The sequence below is a fragment of the Varroa destructor genome, unplaced genomic scaffold (assembly GCF_002443255.2).
Source record: "Varroa destructor unplaced genomic scaffold, Vdes_3.0 BEIS01000006.1, whole genome shotgun sequence".
NCBI classification, from domain to species: domain Eukaryota; kingdom Metazoa; phylum Arthropoda; class Arachnida; order Mesostigmata; family Varroidae; genus Varroa; species Varroa destructor.
Genome location: NW_019211459.1, coordinates 3791379 through 3811976, shown reverse-complemented (window position 1 = coordinate 3811976; position 20598 = coordinate 3791379). Strand labels below are relative to the sequence as shown.

The 20598-nt window shown below is 39.6% G+C and overlaps 3 protein-coding genes across 17 annotated transcripts in view; 1 reads left to right on the top strand and 2 right to left on the bottom strand.

The window, feature by feature from the left end:
* Positions 1-4125: 4125 nt before the first annotated feature.
* On the bottom strand, positions 4126-8936 carry LOC111252599 (uncharacterized). 2 transcript variants are annotated; one of them, XM_022810773.2, is made up of 4 exons: positions 8678-8936; positions 5776-5978; positions 5387-5587; positions 4126-4803 (listed from the first exon to the last, which is right to left on the bottom strand). In XM_022810773.2, exons 1-4 carry the CDS (start codon positions 8934-8936, stop codon positions 4549-4551), a joined length of 918 nt encoding a protein of 305 aa, XP_022666508.1. In that variant the 3' UTR covers positions 4126-4548. The 2 variants fall into 2 exon arrangements, with proteins under 2 accessions (XP_022666508.1, XP_022666509.1); XM_022810774.2 differs by lacking the exon at positions 8678-8936 and adding an exon at positions 6331-6838.
* LOC111252597 (uncharacterized) lies at positions 8896-16183 on the top strand. Of its 6 annotated transcripts, none has more exons than XM_086991881.1 (14): positions 8896-9036; positions 9592-9827; positions 9979-10099; positions 10225-10332; positions 10425-10517; positions 10744-10839; positions 11065-11250; positions 11476-11676; positions 12406-12580; positions 12805-13034; positions 13214-13327; positions 13515-13619; positions 13785-13895; positions 14146-16183. In XM_086991881.1, exons 2-14 carry the CDS (start codon positions 9700-9702, stop codon positions 14284-14286), a joined length of 1809 nt encoding a protein of 602 aa, XP_086848007.1. In that variant the 5' UTR covers positions 8896-9036; positions 9592-9699; the 3' UTR covers positions 14287-16183. The 6 variants fall into 6 exon arrangements, 5 of the variants coding, with proteins under 5 accessions (XP_086848007.1, XP_086848010.1, XP_022666499.1 ...); XR_015329539.1 differs by having other exon boundaries at positions 8900-9036; positions 9698-9827; positions 13515-13597; positions 14146-14285; XM_022810764.2 differs by having other exon boundaries at positions 8900-9036; positions 9698-9827.
* A 795-nt stretch (positions 16184-16978) lies between these two features.
* The window catches only part of LOC111252598 (F-box only protein 22-like), a 9094-nt gene continuing 5474 nt past the window's right edge, over positions 16979-20598 (bottom strand). For all 9 annotated transcript variants that reach the window (XM_086991888.1, XM_086991887.1, XM_022810765.2 and 6 more), the window contains 4 exons: positions 20343-20573; positions 19916-20091; positions 19304-19498; positions 16979-19083 (listed from right to left, as the gene is read on the bottom strand). In XM_086991888.1, the coding sequence (XP_086848014.1) occupies positions 18850-19083; positions 19304-19498; positions 19916-20091; positions 20343-20573 (836 nt within the window). In that variant the 3' untranslated portion in view covers positions 16979-18849. The remainder of the gene's footprint in view (positions 19084-19303; positions 19499-19915; positions 20092-20342; positions 20574-20598) is intronic.

Below are 20598 nucleotides of genomic sequence, written 5' to 3'. Positions count from 1 at the left end.
TACAAATGAATCCGGCAAACTTTAAGCTTGAACAACTTCTGAACTACACATCGCCAGCTGGTGAATACTCTAGTAAATACTTCTAAAGACTTGTAAGTGAAAACCACTTGACTTTACTCTCGAACAGTGAAGATATTTGTAACGACGTTACGCGAGAAGATCTTACACGAAGACAGAGTACGTAAACAGTGCAAATTTAAGAACAGAAATGCCAGTGTTGGGAACCAATGGGAAAATGACCGAATGTCGGGACTCGAAGGACAACATAACATTTCATTATTATATTTAATGAAATATTTATGAAACGGTAATATTTTACATTATAATAATATGACATTACCCATTATTACATCGCCGCAATCCAGAAAGGCTTTTCACGAAAGCAGAGCTTCGAGTCTAACTTCTTTGTTGGCCAAAACATGTGAGATGTTAGAAAATTGTAGTGCCGGGGGTACTGATAATGCGGAAATTGGGTAAAAAATGGCTTGTTTGCAGGTTGATTCTAGGCATGTTGGGAATGCACGTGGTATATTACGCCTCCAATTTGTAGGATTCAAAGTAAGAAAAAGATTGTCTGGAGCATATGGTTGTATATACGGTTCAGTCTTTAGCGCCAACGGGACGGGGAATAGGCGAGAGATTGGCATCGCGTGGCGGTGTCTAATAAGCTTGGACGTAAGGTGATTAGTTTATCATCAGAAGCGTTTGTGATTGCGGGGTTTTCAATGCTCTAAAAAAAGCAACTGGTCATAATAACATATCCTACAGACGATTCGCTGCGAGAAGCCATATATAGAGAAATTACAAATAAGAACGGGAACGGTTAGTATATGATTGCCCAGAAGCTGCTAAAGCGCTGGGACAAGTGCGCAAAAGATAAAAAAAAAATCAATACCTCTAACACATACTTGTTTTTAGTTCAATTTATGTAAAAATTGTTCGGCTTCAAAATCCACCGGGTTCGCTTGTAACACCCTAACAGAATAGGGAGTTCATTTGAAGTTTAAAATTAAGTTACTTTCAATAGATCTTTTGCTTCCTTAAATCGCAATAAAACCTCGGTTGGAAGGCGTTGTCGTGAGTTTGCGGCAGTTGACTTACCCTGTACCTTTACGTGATCTACTGGATGTTTAGTCGTCAAACTTTATTCGAACGAGACCAACAAACGGCCAAAAAAGAGACAAAAGCCAGTTGGAAGTAATGCCAAAGAAAAAGAAAAAAAAATCTCATGGCAGCTATGTTGCTTCGGTAGATTTTCTTTACGTTATTTATTGCTAAGCTTGTTTATTATTAATGTCGCTGTTTGTTTTTCTTAACGATTACTTGCGGGTAGCAGGCGTATATTTTGGCGGAAGATGTCCTTCGTAGAGCCTATTTCATCATGGCTAGCACCGCCTCGGACACTTTAGACAATATCGCACTTTGTCACGCAATATCTGTCAAGGATAGAACCTACTTACATTCTACGATCTCAATATTTCACAGGGTTCTACAAAAACAACGTTCTGTTCTATCCAGCAGATGATGCATCTTATCTGATCAAGGTACATAGAGTGTAAAAGCTTGTTGAATCAACGATTTTCCATTCTTTTTTTAAACGTCAGTTTTAGGGCTACGTATGGCTACGGCTAAACGTTGCGATTTTGAGACCGCTAAGTCAATACACATTCAAATTTGAAAATAAAAAATAAAATAGTTGGGAATAGGTTTCTTTTCTTTAATTAGACTTTTTATTCCGTCCCAGAATAGATCACTTTGGCTCTGCACTCTTATTCAGCCAGTTGATTCGTTTTATGCGTTCTATTATTCGTTATTATATATGCATACATCCTTTACGGCCTACCACCGAAATACATAACTTGTTTAGCTGAAACAGTTACCATCTGTTCATGTTGATTTCCGGTGCTCTATCTTGAGTGACGATAATTCTACTTGGAGATGTTGCTAACCCAGTTGAGATAAGATAGTTTCCGATTTACAACAGCCCTGATACGCCCCGTGATTTTAAGAGTGGATTACAGATTCTTACTACGGGATTACTTCCAAAACTATTCATTTCATTCAGCCTCGAATATCTATTTGCCTTCACATTATTAGGATTGTTTTGCTGGAATCGAAAGACTCATGGCTTCATCAGTGCGATGCCGCACCTGTTCGCATTATGCCCCAACTACAAATGAGTCACCGAGGTTCATAAGTTTGTCCATATTTTGCATATTATTCGTTGCTAAGATAGAAAAGGATCAATTAACTATTGTAGAATAATTTAGCAATCGTTGAAGCATCCCCAAATGTTACCCCTTTATAGCTGTATTATTTGTTGTATGTTGGAATGAACTATGTATGTTGAAATAGTAATTTTTCCGCCATAAGCCACGTCTGCGAAACAGATCATATAAGTTTTGCCCTAGTAACTTGCAGCGAAAACATCAGTATTCGTTCGTAAGACTAATCTTATATATATATATATATATATATATATATATATATAGTGCGCGCTTATAAACCAAATCTACTACATTTTTCCATCTACTACAAAGCATATTTTTAGAAGAGGAAATGGTTCAACGAGTTTTTCTTTATATGCTAAGCTGTATGTTATTCCTAACGGTCACTTTTTTCTCCACTATTACCCAAACTATAAAATTTTCAAATGATCGGAAAAAGCCCAAAAAGGCTAATCGTTAGAGCTCATTTCGATAACCCGATTGACTGAAAAACGGCCAGGAAATTTCGTATTAAAAATTTACTATTATCAAAAAAACAGCTTTTCAATTAATTTTGATGAATTTCGGGCTCTCCATTTGTATTAAACTTTTGGAGAACGGTAGTTTATCAGTTTTTTGTACTGTTGCGGCTTTATCCAACGCGGAAAACTAAAACAACAGCCACTTTTTTCTCAACGTTTGATGTCGAGCTACTATTTTCTTCCACAGCTGCTAGTTTATTTACTTCCTCATCGCATTGACACCTTCCCCATTAACAGTACTACCTTTGGATGAACGCATTAACTGACAAAAAAGGTTCAGGTTATAACCTTATATATATTATGGGGCATCGAAGTTCAAATAAACCTAGTGGTATTTTGTATACGTATGCTTTCTTGACACCGAAATAGCAGCAGTTTGGAGAGAAGAACATCAGTTGCCAACCAGGCCATCCGTAATAACTCCAACGATCCGTTATTTTTATCCGTCTCGTCAATCTTTTTTGCCCCGCATCTTAAGAACCTTTACCTCGAACCATCTACCTTTGTTTATATCCAATCTAAAAACAACTCGTAAGAAAAAATTTGAAGTTAGATGCTGTGCCCTCTCTATAAGTGTGTAATATATGTATATCGTTAGCTTGGTTCATAGAAGTTACGACTAGTGAAAGATAACCCAGAGCACTATCTAGTTACTTACGTACTGTTATAACATTAGAAACCATAGCTTAAAGCGTGAGGATAAACTTTAATTAGTAAATCAACACAAGGTCCGAATAAATATGCTTGAATGATGACGGAACAAGCACCGCGTTGATAGGGTTCAAGTAAGTACGGCCCATACGACACACCACTTGCTACTAATCTTTGTATGTTTTTTTTTAATTTTTTTTTTTATAATGTGCTTGCCAAACAAACCGGGTTATGAAATGTTTCTAACTCTAAAATAGCTCCAATTGAAATCTCTGTTGTTAGCAACAGTGTTACTTGCATGTCCAGCACGTTAGCGCGTATATTCAGTAGCGAGCTTGTATCAGGTAGTTTTTCTTCCTGATATTTCCAATCTGATAAATCCAAGGCTCTTCTAGTGGGTAAAGACAATACAAGTACTTGCCCTGGCCTATTGATTATTCTATCAGAGTGGAATACTGTTTATTTTGGATAACATTTTCTGTCTACGTTGCTTGCGAACTCTTTTCATACTTGTCTTATAAAGTCTAATAAATTGTGTGTATAAAATAGTTCATAGTATATGCATATTGAGTCTGACTAGGATACGTTGATTATATGCTAGACGGCCGGCGTAACAATGTGGAATAGAAGACCGTCTATATTAGTCTAACATGCGACAGAAACAGTATACTGAAGTGCTTCGAAAAGTCACGATATGCTATTTTTGATAGAAGCGAGGTACAATATATAAGAACATAATGCTGTTTTTATTTTACGATATATATTAACATCGATACTTTTTTTCCACTTGATACATAGAGTTTGTTTTTGTTCGATTTTTTCAAAAGCTGTAAATTACGAAGATACGATCATTTAATTTAGAAACAATTTGAATATTATAACAATACATTACCGCTTCGATTTGCTAGTCAGCGTAATTTTCGACGGTTGTAGAGAAATTAACAGAAAGCAGTCTTAATCAGGAGAAGGCATTTTTATCGTTATTATGCCGGTTTTTATCATTCGCATGATTTCATTTGACGACACGCATACGTTGTACGTGTGGTGGCCTAATAAGTATGTATAGTTTTTACAGAAGTCGGATTCCATGCTCGTTTTTATGTGTATTTTTGATGTCTACAGCAATAGCCGTTTCAGAAAGAGCGACGCTAAGGCCATGGGCGTTGAGGCCGTAAGATGGTTATTGACATCGCCAGAAGGCCGGTGCAGACTGCTAACGGGCCGGCTAGTATCTGAAGTGTAACGTGAATTGCATCCACAAGGGCACTATACAAACCGGATTCGTCGTTGCCGTAAATTTTTCCGCGGCGATCTACTAGCTTCTCGCCTGCGAGGACCTCCGAACGCAAGAGAACATAGATCAGCCCAAAGAATAGTATAAGCAGAGGCAAGTATCGAAACTCCTATGGATAAGAAGACATAGCAAAAAAGCAACGAATAAATTACCTCGTATATCATCGATAGAATTAAAAATTAACATGCTTTTTTAGTATTAAGTGATCAGAAGGTAAAGTCTGTAAACTATATAGCGTGTCCGACGGCAAACTAATATTATTAATATTCAACTAACGTCCAAAGAAAATCAGGAATAATTAATTTAGCAGGCAACTACGCTTGACATATTGTAAATATGGTGTTGTTTTTTTGTGCATAGCAGACGTTTCGTTTGTTGTCTAATCGACAATATTATAAAATATTATGGAAAATTACATTATTCAAATTTCTCAATATGTGCATGGCGTTGTGATCGATATACGGCACAGGTTAACATGCGATGCTCGTGTGTGTGTGTGTGTGTGTCTCTGTGTGTTTTTCGAAATTACGCTTTCTACGATGGTTGCACGAAAAATTATGTTTACATCTGTCCTTTTTTTCAGATTCTTTGGGCTTTGGGCAGGACGTCAATTTGTTCTCCGCTTATTTTGCGAATCGAAAACGTAGAATATGCAGTCTATGAATTAGTGGGGCCTGACTTGGGTACATTACCTGGTAGAGCCGACACCATAACAGAGTTATTATCATGGTTGAGAACGCAATCAATGGCCGCACCGAACGGACCAAAACTGGCGACAATGAAATCCATGGTATTACAAATGAAGCACCCGAAATGCACATACAGCAGAAGAACGCAAAACGTAACGCTGGGATATCGCTAAGCTTCGACTGTTCCAGTCCGAAGCTTAGGACCTGTTAGGACAAACATAAGGTAGTAGTAATGACCTATAAAACTTTTGAATGGGTTTTTTTTTTCTGTAGTACAGGTTATTTAGCATCTGCTTATTGCTATCGTACAACATTATGCAGTACATGTTAGAAATAATCTCTGAAGGCCATATGTCAACTACATAATATAAGAAAGGCTAAATTTTTGCTACCTGGAACACAAAAATGACCGCCAGGCCTGTGAGGTTCACAACGAGAATGACTACGTTGAGTGGAAAGTGATCGTGATAAAAGGTAGTTGAGACAGTTAGGACCGAGGTCATTACGAAATATATCGTGGACGGCAGAAGATACTGTGCGGACAGAGTGAATTGATCTTCAGCGTTGGTGCTTCCCTCAATAATCAGCAGTGTCCCTGTTAAACAGGTTAGATACTGATCTAAGTATGAGCGAGACGTTAGATGCTAACAAATAATCAAACGAATATAATAAAACATAGTACACAAAAAATGCTTAGCTTACCTCGTAATAAGCTCGTTTTAAACTTTTTTTTTTTTGGAAGCAGTAATATAATGGGTTGTAAAGCAGTATCCTATTTTTTTTTTTTTTAATACTGGCTGGATTATGACGCAGTGTTGAAAATCTAATTTTCGCCTGGTTACTTTCAATGGTACAAATGCGTGAATCTATTTGACCCAAAATATGGCCTCTCTTTCTCATTCCGTTAGGTGGGCTTAATGGGTTATGATAATCTATGGTGTACTCACCGCAAACAGAACCCGTCTGGAGCACAAACACTAAAAACACGTAGCCCATTATATAGTTGACGTGCTGTGCCTTTACGAAATCCGGCACAGGTTCAATCTTTTTGTTTAAGTCTACTTGATCACTAGCTGCTTCTTTGAGTTTCTTTAATAGCTCGCCATACGTCTCTACATTGGGAGCTTCTGTAGCAACGGGCGCCATTTTACAAGCTAACTGATTCACTAATCCCCAGACAATGAAATAACGACGATACCTGATTTTGGCTTACGGACACAAACCCCCCTGCTTCTAGTTTGTTGATACGCGTCAATTACAATCGCATCAGACGCTTTAGCTATAAATCTCACGGAGGTCGTCCAGTCTCAAGATCAATCACCCAAGTAGCAGGCAGGTTCTGAGGTAAATGTAAAAGCTGATCTTGAGACTAACGGTCAAGCAAGAGGAATGGCTTTTGTACTCGAAAAGACCATCCGCCTTGTCGCCACCCGCATTATGACCAATTTGAAAAAAAAAAAACAGCTACAAGTTTATACAGCCGAAAGGAAACGATACACAGCGTGCGAGGCAACGATCGTTCGCCTCTTGCCTTTACTCTCTTCACCATACAGTCATGCTTGTGAGAACGGCTTCACCAATGTACGCTCACGTGAACTTCTACGGACGGTGAATGATGAACAAATTCATCATCATTCGCACACCCGGTCAGCAGATGACTATGCCTCTCATTATTAGTTAGTCAATGCGTTTCTCTCAATAGCGAAAGTAACAAAAAATTTATCGTATTTTTGGATGTAAATTTTCGCTCGTTGTTTACATCGTGCGTGATACTGTAGTGGGTTAAGGCGTCACAAGTAACGCTGCTAAAAATTTAACGATAACTTTCCCATTGTAATGAAAGCAGTTTTATGATGTAGGGGAAATGGCTAAAACGCTATATGTAGTTCATTGTTGATAGGTGATGAACGTGGTTCTTGCTGTACTAACACCGATACTGAAGTTTGCTTTTTGTCAATTGAATGCAGCCTATCTTCATTCTAGTTCTGGAAAACTATACCTGGAAAACTGGGTAATTTAGCAATTAAAAAGTGGCCGATTAGCCTATGCTTAATTTCTGAGACAGTTTAGAAACAACTGTTGTCGTACGGATAGCTCCCTTAATGCGGCGTAATTTGTCTGAGCTATTAAGGCCAATAGTAGGCAGTCTGTCCTACGCAGTTTGTCGATGAGAATTATCTGTGCTACCCGAACGAGACTGCACAGCTTTTCCTCATCTCTATCCGTATTACTGAGCTACATTGATCCTATTAGCGATACGATTTCATGTATCGCCATAGACGTTTTATATAGCTGCTGCGATTATGAAGGTATAAGTTTTTGTTTGTGTGCTCTGCTCCGTTTGGCGCTGCAAACGCTGTGATTTGGAGTGCTGCCCGGCGAGAAAACGTACACATTCATATTTTACACGATTAATTTTACTTAAAAAATGTTATTAGTGCGCTATTCCCAAATTTTAATAGTATGGTTAAAGTCGTGTTAGGGGTAGCTAAAAGACACATAACGTAGTTAAACATTTAGATGATGGGTACTGATTATGTCTTCTGTGTCACCGGAGAGATGATCATCTTCGAGCTCGGCAACAGTTGTCAATGGTGAGCCAACAATGAAATAGAGTTGCAAATAGGAAATACAGCGTCGAAATGGGAAAACTAAAGAAACGAGGCTTATTCATACGATTGATTCATTGCCGATTGGTGGTCCATTAAATGATAAATAACTTTCAGAGTATGCCACACTGCCCACGTCCTGGTTAAATGTAAGAAAACGTAATTCATCATTATAACCCTAGGTGAGCCTTTTATAATAAATACACATTATAATCACATAGACTGTAAAAACATTTGTTTTTAGAGCCTAAACTTGTTTAGAACTATGGCCCGATACACAGACTTCAAATATTGCCGGTGTTTTCCTTACTCTTTCGCTTCGCATTGGGCCTTGCCTGTGATGGTCGTACTACCAACCACATGCTGGTCCTGCGTCAATTGGCTCTTCCTCACGGCACAGCGCTCTCTCATCCTTTCCCCCTATTCCTAAGCATCCACCAGATCCATGAGGCCCCGTCCTGTCCAGTCAGGACCAAGCGACATCGGCTTGATCCAAAGAATCTATAAACACTATTTCCATTAGTGCCTAGCGTTCGTTTGACTTCGCCCTACTCCCAAGATTATGGCAGTAGTCGGGGATATGCTTGTATCTGGCTGACAAAATGTTTTCAAATAAAGAGAGTGTTCTGGCTTCGAAAGGTTTTCCCGAGCCCTTTTTCTCTCTCTTTTTCTATCTATCTCTTACTTTCTCTCTGCTTTTCTGCATGCTCCCAGTCAGTAGTTGCTAGCCAGTTGTTCGGGTCGCTCATGCAGATCTGGCTGGTGGCCGACAGCTGATTTAGCTTATCGTGGGGGCCTCGGGTGTAGTTCGTCGTGCCATTCGTGTAAATATCCTCGCACCTCCACACGTCACCACAATGCAACTTGTTCTCGATTTGGCAATGTGTGCGTATTCTGCGTCCAAATAGTGAGATACTACGGCAAAGAGTGCTAGAAATCAACATCTCATCGATGCCGGAATGTATTGCAAGGATGACATTAGTCTACAATATCGACCAGCTCGTTGTTAGTCGTCAGGGCAGCGCATGCCTTCTAAGGATATAGGTTAGAAAATCGAATTTACCCTGTTATGCTTTAGTAATGAATATAAATTTATCAATATGAAACCTAACACTTTTTTTTATCTTTGTGGGTGTTTTTTTTGCAATTGACCTAAGCGCACTGTGTAGGAATTATTACTATAGGATGTGTGAATTCTCTATAGGATTGTACTACTGTGAAATATAAATTCCTTCAGCCTGCACCTAATAATGTTCGGGCAAATCAGTTAATACCGGAGCTAATTTATGGACGTATTCGTAAATAGGACACTTAGGGCAATTTCGCTGTCAGGCAAACATAAGAGTTCTATTTGCCTGACAGCGAAATTAAGTAAAGCGTGTACAAATTACAAGCTTTTTCAAACTTTATTATACAAATTATAAAACTTTTCTTATATAATTATAAAATAATAAAGAAGACCTTTATGGTTTAAGATAATTATAGGTCTCCAATGAGATTATTCACGTTACACATTATTGTCATACATGTAACCACTTACCTGAATAAAATAATCGATCTTTTACGCTAATTTGGCAAATAAAATGCAATTTTCCGTAGACTTCGTTCCCCTAGCCTAGGAAATAACAAGCATGAGCGTTGGTGATACGTACAGCGTTAGCTTGCGGAATACAGCAGTTTGCTTCCATTGATTTACGCCGTCCAGAGATGTCAGTCAGAGGCCGTAGCGCGGGAGATCGACTGCTTGATTCACTCGCTGAAAACTATGAACAGCGGCTTGCACAATTACAGAATGTTATTCAAGACCTTACAGACCGCCTCGAAACGTCTTCACAGTAAGTGACACCGGTGACTTGGTAGGTGCAGGCTCAGTAGTAACTGCATAAGTTCTAACGCACTTAGCTTCATTTCATCAAGCACAATAATTACTTTTCGACGACGCATAACGTACTTTTCCTAGTTAAGCATCCTACTTCGATTTAACAGGGAGTCCGTGGCCAGCAGCGGTGGAGGCGGCACCGACATGCCCCTTAGCCAATGTTCCAGCAACGAAAATTTAGCAACCGAACTTTCGCAATTTAGCCCACCCCGGTTCGCGTCAAATGAGGTAACTACGAATTAGCGTTCTCTATGTATATCTATATGAAGATAATTATTGATTGAAAAACGCCTGCTGAAGCTGCCTTTAGTTTCAGCATAAGCTGTATCGTGATATTCTTTTGAACATTTCAGGACCTCAGCGCAAGGCTGGACTCAACCTCAAAAGAAGACGCGAGTGGAGCACCATCGAGCGATGAATCTGCTAATAACGAAAAACAGAAAAATAACGGTGCCAATACGGTAACGTACCTCACTAATTTTGATGGATTTGATTAAAAGCTGCACTTGAATTACCCGAACTAATTAAAGCCATGTAAATAATCGTATTTCAGATCACACGTGTACCTTCCTTTTGTGATGAAGCTCAATTACTTCTCGAGGCCGAACGTCTGCGAGCTCAGGTCGACAATCTCTCCTGCCAAAAGGTGTTGCCACATACTGGTTCCGATCTCAATATACAATGCAAGTCGAACAAACCTAATTACAACTATGTAGGATATGAATTGTATGTTCTTTACGCTCGCTACCGGCTCGACTAAGCGCCGTTATATGGCACCGCTGTCATATAGAAGACAGGGACACCCATCAAAGGAGGTGGCCCCAGTGATCTTACGCTATTCCATAACAATTTCGATTTGCTTGTTTTAATAGCTCACCCTCGAAGCAAATCTGGAAGAAAGTCAGAGCTACTGTGAGCAGCTTACCATCCTTTTAGGCCGCTACATCTCTAATTATCACCTTCTCAAGGTGAAACGAAACATTTACTCATCACATCAATAATAAATGCAATTATATAACACTTAAAATAACAAATTAATAAGGAAAGGCGAATAAGAATGAGAAAATCAAATCGAAAACATTTCTCTATAATTTAGTAAATCTAATCCCGCTCGAAACGAATCATACGGACGAGGTACCGAGGGACTGACTAACGATTTACAATGTTCGCTTGATGGCGTCGCTTCCGGTTAGACGCTGCTGGATGAAGAGCAGCGTTTGCTGGCGGCTACAGAGCAGCTCGTAGCTGTTGTTCGATTGGAAAAGCAAGAAGTGATGACTAATGCGCGCCTATCAGCTCCTTCGAGCCTTACAACGGCTTTACCAGCTCGTGAACGCCAACAAGTGGCCAAACTTAAAGCAGCCCTTGACAAGTTACAGGTAACTAATAGCGGCAGTGAAAGATCTGAAATGGTAGATCAAGGTAGCTAGAAATCAAAATTCAAAACTTCTATCGATGACCTACTTGAAGACGACGACGACGACGACGTCGTGCCTTTAAATATAGCCTATTATCGAGTGTTACTATATGTACAACAGGCGTATCAGATCGTATCAGCAGATAACAAGCCTACTTTATAACTCGTCCTGTTTGTACACGGCCAGGAAAAGAAACGCAGCATGGCCAATGAAGTTGCAAAGTTGGTTAATGGCAAAATCCCAAAGGAAAACGGACAGGTCTTCGAGGGTCGTTTCAATGGCGTTAGTACTAGCAATGGCACCAGTATAGCTAAAAACTATGGGAGAGCTGATCCACGCGGGCCCAGCGGACTGCCAAGACTCTCCAGGGAACTAACCACCAATCGGGTGAGTAACCCGAAGCAAAATTAAGTATCGCATGATCTAAGTCGAGAAATAGACCCGCTTGGTCATAGACGACACTGAGTGTTTTCAACGATATTTCGATATCTAAACGAGCATAAACGAGTATATCGTTCACATTGAATTTCTATCCGATCCAAGGTGTAGTGCTCGGTCATCGAGCACGAGACCGGTAAAATGTACTCTTCAACCACATGTGAATCAGCCACAATTTAGGTGTATTACTGTAGAACGGGACGTTTCTAAGAAAACCTGCATATTTTAGGCAAATGTATAGCTTGCCTCGTATGGGAAATAAGCCATTGCGACTACTGTGAGTTTGACACAGACCGCAATAGCTGGCAGTAGGCTTATTTTTGTATTCCTGAGCCATGAACCACTCACTGACATTTGAATACTTTAGTGTGGACCGTATAACAAATAATTTGGCAATGCTTATAGGTATTAAGCCAACCGATAACAGACGTTTGTGCCTCGAATTATTAGAATCGATGAGTATCACATACATTGAACGTAATAGTTATGTTTGAATACCTGAGCCGGAGCAATGGGGCTACCAGTGAGCAATTGTTGTAACAACAATAACAATGTCTGAAACGTTAGAGTGAATATGATCTCTGTCATTACTTATGTACTCATACTAATGCAACAACATACTAAACCGCTAACACTTTAGTCGACAATTAATCAATCGACACTTTTACCCTTTTCCAGGCAAAGATGGAAAGTCTTAGCGGCCACACGAAAGGGAAGGACAGGTCCGATGAATGCGGTCCGGCGCAACCTCAGATATCCTTCGAGGAAGCCGAAAGCACCCTCATCAACTTCGTACATGATCTCCGTGCTAAGTGTAGTACACTTCGTATTGCATTACCCAGCGTCGACGCCGGTATAGAAGCAACGCGTCTTTGTTAAATCACTACGAGCTGCTTGACATCGTACCTTGTAAAAACCGATTGCGGACCCCGTTCAGTAGAGTGGACCGCTGAAAAAAATGTTAAACGTCGTGTCGTTTCGTGCAACATGTCGAAATAGATTATGGAAAAGTCAAAAATATTCTAGGGGTCAATCGTGATAATATTACCACTTTTTGTTTATGTTGATTCCAAGCAGAAGTTCTTCCGGAGGTGACATTTAGCCGAACTGGTGGTTCTGGTCAGAATGAAATGACGTCGAAGGAGGACGCAAGTCCACATGGAACAGCTCCATCGTCGGAAGCAGCTTTAACGGTGCAGTCGTTAGAAGCTCTGGTCAATGCACAGGAACTCTTTCAGCTCAGGGAACAAGTGGCTTCATTGAAACTGACTGGATACCTCCAAGCCAGGGAAACCCGATTCTTTCAGGTACGGTAGTCATTAGGAGGAACCCTGTGTGGATGCTCGAGCATTTTTTGACGGACACTGCAGTCGGCTTGAAGTGAACTATAAACGTTGTTTAGATATCGTGCTTCATAGATGTACATCAGGCAGGGTCATCATGAGATTTTCCCTGACAGAAGAAAATGCTATTCCGTTTTGTACAGTCTGAACTGACGTCTAAAGAAGCGATGGTGGACACACTTCAAGAACAGAACGAGCTTCTTTCGAGAGAATGCCAACGTTTGGAGCTTGCCCTTCAACGAGCAGCTTGCCACGAAGTGAGTTTTTGCTAACCGAACGCGTCGTGTCATTACGTATTAACTCACCTATATTACTAGCTAATGAAATGACGTGAAGTAATCGACAGACGTTCCAAGGCGCTCGAGTAACATTCATGAGGTGTCTATTAAATATTAGCAAAGTATTTCCTGGCGTATTCTGATTTGTTTACGTGTTGTTCATTAGCCACCAGTCCACAGTGGCTGCGGGGAAGCGTTATCGTGTCCAGTCACAGAAAATAGGCTCCGTCGCGAGAAATTTCTCAAAAGGCGAGTCGACAATCTAACTGAGGTGAGAAAAGGCCTTTTCAGCATGCGAGTCTATGTATTTCAAAATTTGGGCCCCAGCATTGAAGCGATACAAGTTACACAAGTAGGAGTTCGTCATATAAAGTCAATAAAATTAATGACATTCCCATCCGGGCTGGTTCGCAACTTAATTCTTCGGTGTAAGTAGGTGTCCGAAAATCTCAACAAGCAGTGCGCCGCTTATCGTCAGTTAATCCGGCAACTTCAACGAGACAACGTCTCACTTCTTAGACGCTACGAGCGGGTCAAGCGCAAGAAGGTTTGACACTTTCCCCTTCCTTGTATTCTTTGATAAAGGCAACATGTATGACATCCTGCTGTGACCAATATACATATCAATGGTTTTCTTAATACATACATATCGTAGTATGCGGTTGACAATATAATTTTACTGTTGTCAATGTCAAACTTTTTTATGTGAGAAATCTCCTTTAACTATTGTATAAACATAATATATTACTATTACAGTACAGTAATAGTGCTATACTTCGATAACTTAATTATTTCAGATGCGTCCTCAAGAAAACATTGAAGATGTGGTCGTCATCAACGTCAGCGTGGACGAAGCAGAAAGTACGAAAGAGCCGCAACCAGCCAACGACAAAATCACAGAACGTCACGAAATCATCCCTCGAAGTCCTGTTTGTTAAGACGAACTTTTCCGTCCTGCCCGTTTTTATGGTTTTGTGGCACTTGGTTTTGTGGTTGTTGGCAGAGCAAGTATAAAGAACACGAGCGCAAATGTTTATGAAAGATTAGAGTTTTTTTTTTTCGTCTGATACGATGCACATCATTGAAAGACCGTCCGGCCATTTTTTTTTTAATTTTAAGGCTCCATCAATGCTGCAAAGCCAGTGCTCCTCTGTATTATAGCTGCGCATAATAACGCTTCTTCGGAACCGTCCTACTGATTATATACTGTTCGCAATTATCTATCAGTATATGGCTGTTCATTAAGTACACGTCTCAGCATCTGTCCCCGCATTGATCAGATACTCCATTTCGAATATACTTAATTCATCAGCATCACTGCGACATCTCTCCCGTAAAACGCATACACTTTATGCTGGTAGAATGATGAATTCGAGCCCGAAAGCCTTTTGCGTGGCAGCTCTTAGGCAATGTTTGTATCGCTAAACATCAGCGAATCAAATTCGCCATTATCTAGGAAATTCCGTCCTTATCTTAATGATCGACAGATAACTGTTTAGTTTATAGGACGTGTCGCTGACAGCGATAAACTGTTGTATATTTGCGATTTTATGTGTATTGGCATAATCCTACACTGCCTGCGTGATAGATACTGATACTGAGACAAGCATGTCCTAACCGATTCGCTCAGTCAAATGCATTCTCGAGAGTGTTTTTTTTTCTAAACAACCATTGCTTCGCTACCTATAATTCTCAAAGTGAGTGCAATCGCCTAGACACTGTGATAAACTGTAAAACGCCAGAATCTTAGAGAATCTAGAGGTGAAATTAGTCTGACGATAGACAACTTTCAAACTGTTCGAATAAATGTTTCGACCCTTACGTTCGGCTCCGCCGTTTGGCTCTACTTCACACGGTTGGCTTTCAGCACGAAGCGAAACGTGCCAACAACGGTGGGATTCGAACCTGTGCTGTCCATACGTGTTTCTAATTTTACCAGGCAAACACGTTATCTAGCAAGCTGTCACAGAGATAAGTTTCTAACCAGATCATAGTTAACACACATGTATCCCCACGTGGAATACTATAAAGAGAATGAAAAAGCATTACAGCTCATTTATGTAAAATGTCGTACTAAAAAAAGCTAATCTATTGCCTCTATATCGGAACTTAGATCCGCAAGATCGCAAACGAGCCGACTGTAATCAGGAAAGCTATGAGGAGTCAACATATAATACATACTCCACCATGCGCAATCTAAATTGATAGAGACTAACTCACTGGTTCAATGCTGAGCACCTGAATACTAACACGGAGTGAGATATGTCACCAAAGCTACTGTCAACAGTCTCTGAGGTCCATGACATGTTTTGATTTTTCCCACTGACTATATTCATGGCCAATAAGTCGTTTTGTGAGATAGTCCATGAATGCGACCTGATAACTCGTTTTCGTAATTTCCAATGCCAGCTCATTGAGTGGCGGCTTGAGCACGTACTTGAGCACGGTCCGTTTCTGGGCTTTGCTTTTAGATGAAACTGCGAAATCGGCAAGCTATTTATATGAGAAGAAAAAAAATTCTTCGTACTGCCTAACAATAATGATCGCATCAAAAGAGTAAGGAAGTATAGTTGTCGCACGACCAAGTCATGTTATTCACAGCGACTACCTAACCTAATGGCCAGCTCGTACAGCTGCATCGAACGGACGACTAATCCCTTAAATACGAGCAACAATAGGAGTTGAATGAACTACGACAGGCGAAATTGCATTTAAGTGGTGGCATCACTACATTTCCTCTATTGATAATAGATAATGCATTGTTAGCTAAAAATCTATCACTTTCTGTTGTTTACAATAAAACACCGTAGCAATAAATCTCAGTACAGTAGCTAATTACAGCCGTGTGATTTGCCATCGAGGTGGCTGCGTGCAGCGCACTCTAACGCGACTTTCATAAAAAAAACACTGAAGTGCAAAAAATGCCGATAGTGCTGCTCGACGTACTTCTACAACATTCGTATTATATAGAGGCGATCTGTTAACAAGCCTCTCTACCAGAAAATGGAGAGGGAACAAAGAGGGAAAGCGCGAATTTAGGGACAACTAGATCGAGCAGCTTCAATATGTATCTTGCTATATTTTTTCTAGCTTCTCCATGTATGTATATATATATATATATATATATATATATATATACACTTATATGGAGCATAAATCTATACTTCTACATTTAAACATCCCTAGTCTTTCTTGTTCATTTCTGTCTCATTCCCTGTTATATATGTCACAGACGGTATAGGTAGCAAATAGCGACCCAATGTTTATAACATTATAAACATTCTGACAGACGCAAATATGTAAGCACTTAATTCCTAAGTAGTTATCCATCTCGAGTGTCTACTTATTGCCAGACTGTTCTTATCGCTGGAATCTCTAGCTGATCGGTTAATTACAGATTCTTGATCAAAATATATATAATAGGAGTAATCTCTATCTAAAAACGTAGGCTAGTCGTGGGTATTAGTTGCTTATACAATTGACATAACCATGTCGAGCAAGGTCAAATAAATTTTGAACTAATCACAAATTTCTAGATAGAATAAGCATAATGTATAGTAGAACAGCTCAAAGCAGAAAAACGAATAGAAAGAAAGCTTATAAAAACAAACAAATAAACACACATTTGCATATAGTTATTCAATTTTTTTCCAGTATGTAATTTATTGAAAACGATAGGCGCTAAGCCACATTGTATTTAATATATATAGTCTTAGTCGTGATTTCGTAATACATGACGCCATCAGCGGCTCATAAACAATAATATAAGACATTTTTTCTGCCCGCTTTTTGCCACTCGTAAGCATAAACTATGTTCTGATTCCTTACAGAAAAATGCACAGTCTCCTTTACACAAGCTTCGATGTGCCCTCAGGCTACTCTAACTTGCCACAGTCACTCGATACTCAAACTCAGATCAGATATATATAAGTGTGTAAAGTAGTCCTAAAGAGCAAATACAATACCTACTACCCTCCACACACACGCACAAAACGTTAATAATCTAAAAATTTCGTCTCTCTATACCAATTCCGAATTTTCTGTAGTATATAATGCGATGAAATTACTATTTATCATTTCCAGATATTACTAGCTACTTAGTAAGAAAACTATTTAAAAGCTCAACTATTTCCGTGGCAGCTGTGTGAAATTTTCCATTTGTTCATAACATACATGAGAACAAAATGAAAAATTATTTCTATAGCTTCACTGTTTACTAGTACTTCGGCAGTAAAAAAACACGTGAAGGGTTAAGTATTACATTAGAATTTTTGAACGAAACGCTCCAAAACCTGCGGAAGACGATTATGGCGGAACGATTTCTCGTCTGCTTTGAGAAAAAAAAAATGGAACGTTTTGTTCTATTAGTGATCTCGTAATAACACTGCAGTTACGTGTAGGCCTGTACATGACTTCTCTCTGCTTGAATATATCCAACGAATTCTTGGCTTAGATTATAAATTAATTTGAAAACACTAATACTTCGAAAATGGAAACACCCGTTCATCTGGCGGTGTAATATAACATCTGTTTATTTTTAATTCAGTCACAAGTCGAGAACAACTTACTTAATAACTATTAAAAGGCAGTCAGCATGATTATTGGTAATTGGCTGACACTAAATCTGCTGTTTCTGCGTCTGTTAGAGAAAAAAAAAAAGTCTTTTACTACTACTACTACAGTGAAGCAAACTAATGCCCACAGCTAATGGTCATCGTCCCGCTGTTTCAATAGACCCTGTCTCACAGACCCTCTAGTAGAACATGAGCTCTCTTCGTTAAAAGGTAAGTCAGTAAAAGCAAACTCTTGCTACAGGAAAAAGTGAGACCGCGCTTTACCTACATTGTATTGAAACAATATTCCCTCAATGAAGCTATCATCCGCTACAAAGTATATAGGCACCGCCAGTCTTAATACATATATTAAGGTTTAGATCATGTACCTATATAATGGTCATGAAAGAGTTTTGCAGTAATAGTAATGGCTGGACACAAAACACAAGTGTTTGTTTGTTACAAAATAATAAAAATAAATATCCGACCAAAGCCGAAGCGCAGCTTTGTAATTAAAGTAGCCAAATCGTCAGCGTTACGGCCCGTGCTTCTCTAACGCCGCAGGTCCAACTCAGTATTGTTCTTTGTTTTTTCACACGTCTTAACAGATCAAATGGGTATCAAACGTTATCACACTAATGACGTTTGTCGTCAGCGATTTTTGTACATCTATACGACAATTGTTTGACAAAGAAGAAATCTAAGTTAGAAGAGGTCATCCAATTTACAGCTCATCTACGTTAGAAGAAGTCATCCAATTTACAGCTCACGTTTTCAGTACATTCACCTCTACATATTGGCTTGGAAAATATAAATGTTTTATCTGCTGTTCTATTAGCATATCATTTCATCAACAACAGTAGATAAAGTTTGTGCGCCGTTTAGCCCGTTTCGACCCACGCTTGTTTTTGAAGTTAGAGCTCAATGCCTTTCTCCAGCGCGATTGACCTAATGATGACCTTCACTGGGTACGCTGGATTCTTCTGGAGAAATTCGACCACTCGTCGGCTCAAAGTTCAATAAAACAAATACGGACGTATAGCTATGCTGCCATTGGCGACTTCTACCTGGTATTCCACGTCCACCAAGCGAATCGTATCCGAATTCGCCATTGCCAAAGAGACCGACTACTGGAACACCCGGAAACAACTCGCTGAAAATACTACTTTCTACGTTCTGGGCCTGAAATAAGGACAGCGAAACACAAGAGATGATGCTGATTTGTCTTTTTACACGTAATTTATTGTAAGCCATGGACAGACTTCTGACAGATCAGTTGATCTACGAAAGCTGCAGAAAAATTACTCATAGTCAAACACAATGTATATAACTCATCACCTACATGCACACTGTCTTATAACTATCCTAACCGATGCGTTCTACAAAATAATCAGTCACGTACTAGGTGGAAGTGGACCCCTCTACCACTGCAAGCAAATAGAAGGGCAACAGAACGTCCAGGCGTTAACTGAAATTGATCCCCAACAACGGCCAGACGTGCTCGAACCTTCTCACGTCCACGACAATCTGGATCAAGCAGGACGCTCGCAGCACGAACTCCTTGACCATGAATTGCGAGACCAGTCATATTGACAACCTGTAAGGTTTACCAAGGACTAGTAAAGGATACAATGAAACGTGTAACTGTGCCCCGAGATGGTGTAACAACACTTTCTAATTTGAGCGAACTTAATTTGGAGACGCATGATGTAAACTTGTAAAATTATCAGATTCGAGTTATAGAACTTGATTAGCATTACAGTTCAAAAAAGCTAAACCTATACTAGAGGAAACATATGTTCCCTGTGGAGCAAACAAACTTCCAGATATAAAAATCTGCAGAATATATAATAAAAATTAGTAACGACTTCTGATAGAGATAAACTTTGCCGCTAAATTTTTTCGTGGCGAGCTTGAAATAATTTTTATGGCGGATCTATTGTGGAGGTAAGAGCAAATTTTGGATTACAAATGAATTTATTGAATTTGGGTCTATTTATTTGACTGTACTAACCTCTCGTTCGACACCGTCCACAGGAACGGAGAAATCACATACGAGTGCGCCCCCAAGGGCCATTCCAGGATTCCGCCGTATTGTATAATCGACAAGTCTAGCCGGTGCCGAACCTCCATCTGGCATCTCATTTGCATACAACACCAAAGCTGCAATGTTATGCACTTGCGATAAACCTAAACAAAAACAAATTACAAGTTAGAAACTATTGTTTGCAAAATGTTCGTACTTTTCTACTAAATATTGTATACGCTGTTTTAAGCAGCTGAATTCCTTAAGTGCTACTGCCCTGAAGTTTGCCCTGAAGGAGTGATTAAATTTTGGCATCGGATACAGCACCCACGTTATCGCCGAGGGAAAAGTAAGGATTGCATGTACAATTACATAAAAACGCCTAATAACTTTAGGAATAATAATCAGTACCCACCAGAAATTTCAGACAAGTAATCGTCGCGAAGGGACGTCGCACAGTCTTGCTGTAGAAGGCGGAAAGAGGTAAACTGGACGTCCGGCATATTTGGTAGAAAGAGTGTAGAAAAGCCGTCACAGTCCTCGATCTCAATAGGTCCTAAACCTTTATTCCAGCAGATCATACCCCAAGAGGTGCACAGAAAGATTTCTGACGTTCGAGGCAGTAAGGTTGATAAGTGATTGCATACTGAAAACAACATAGAAGTTATATA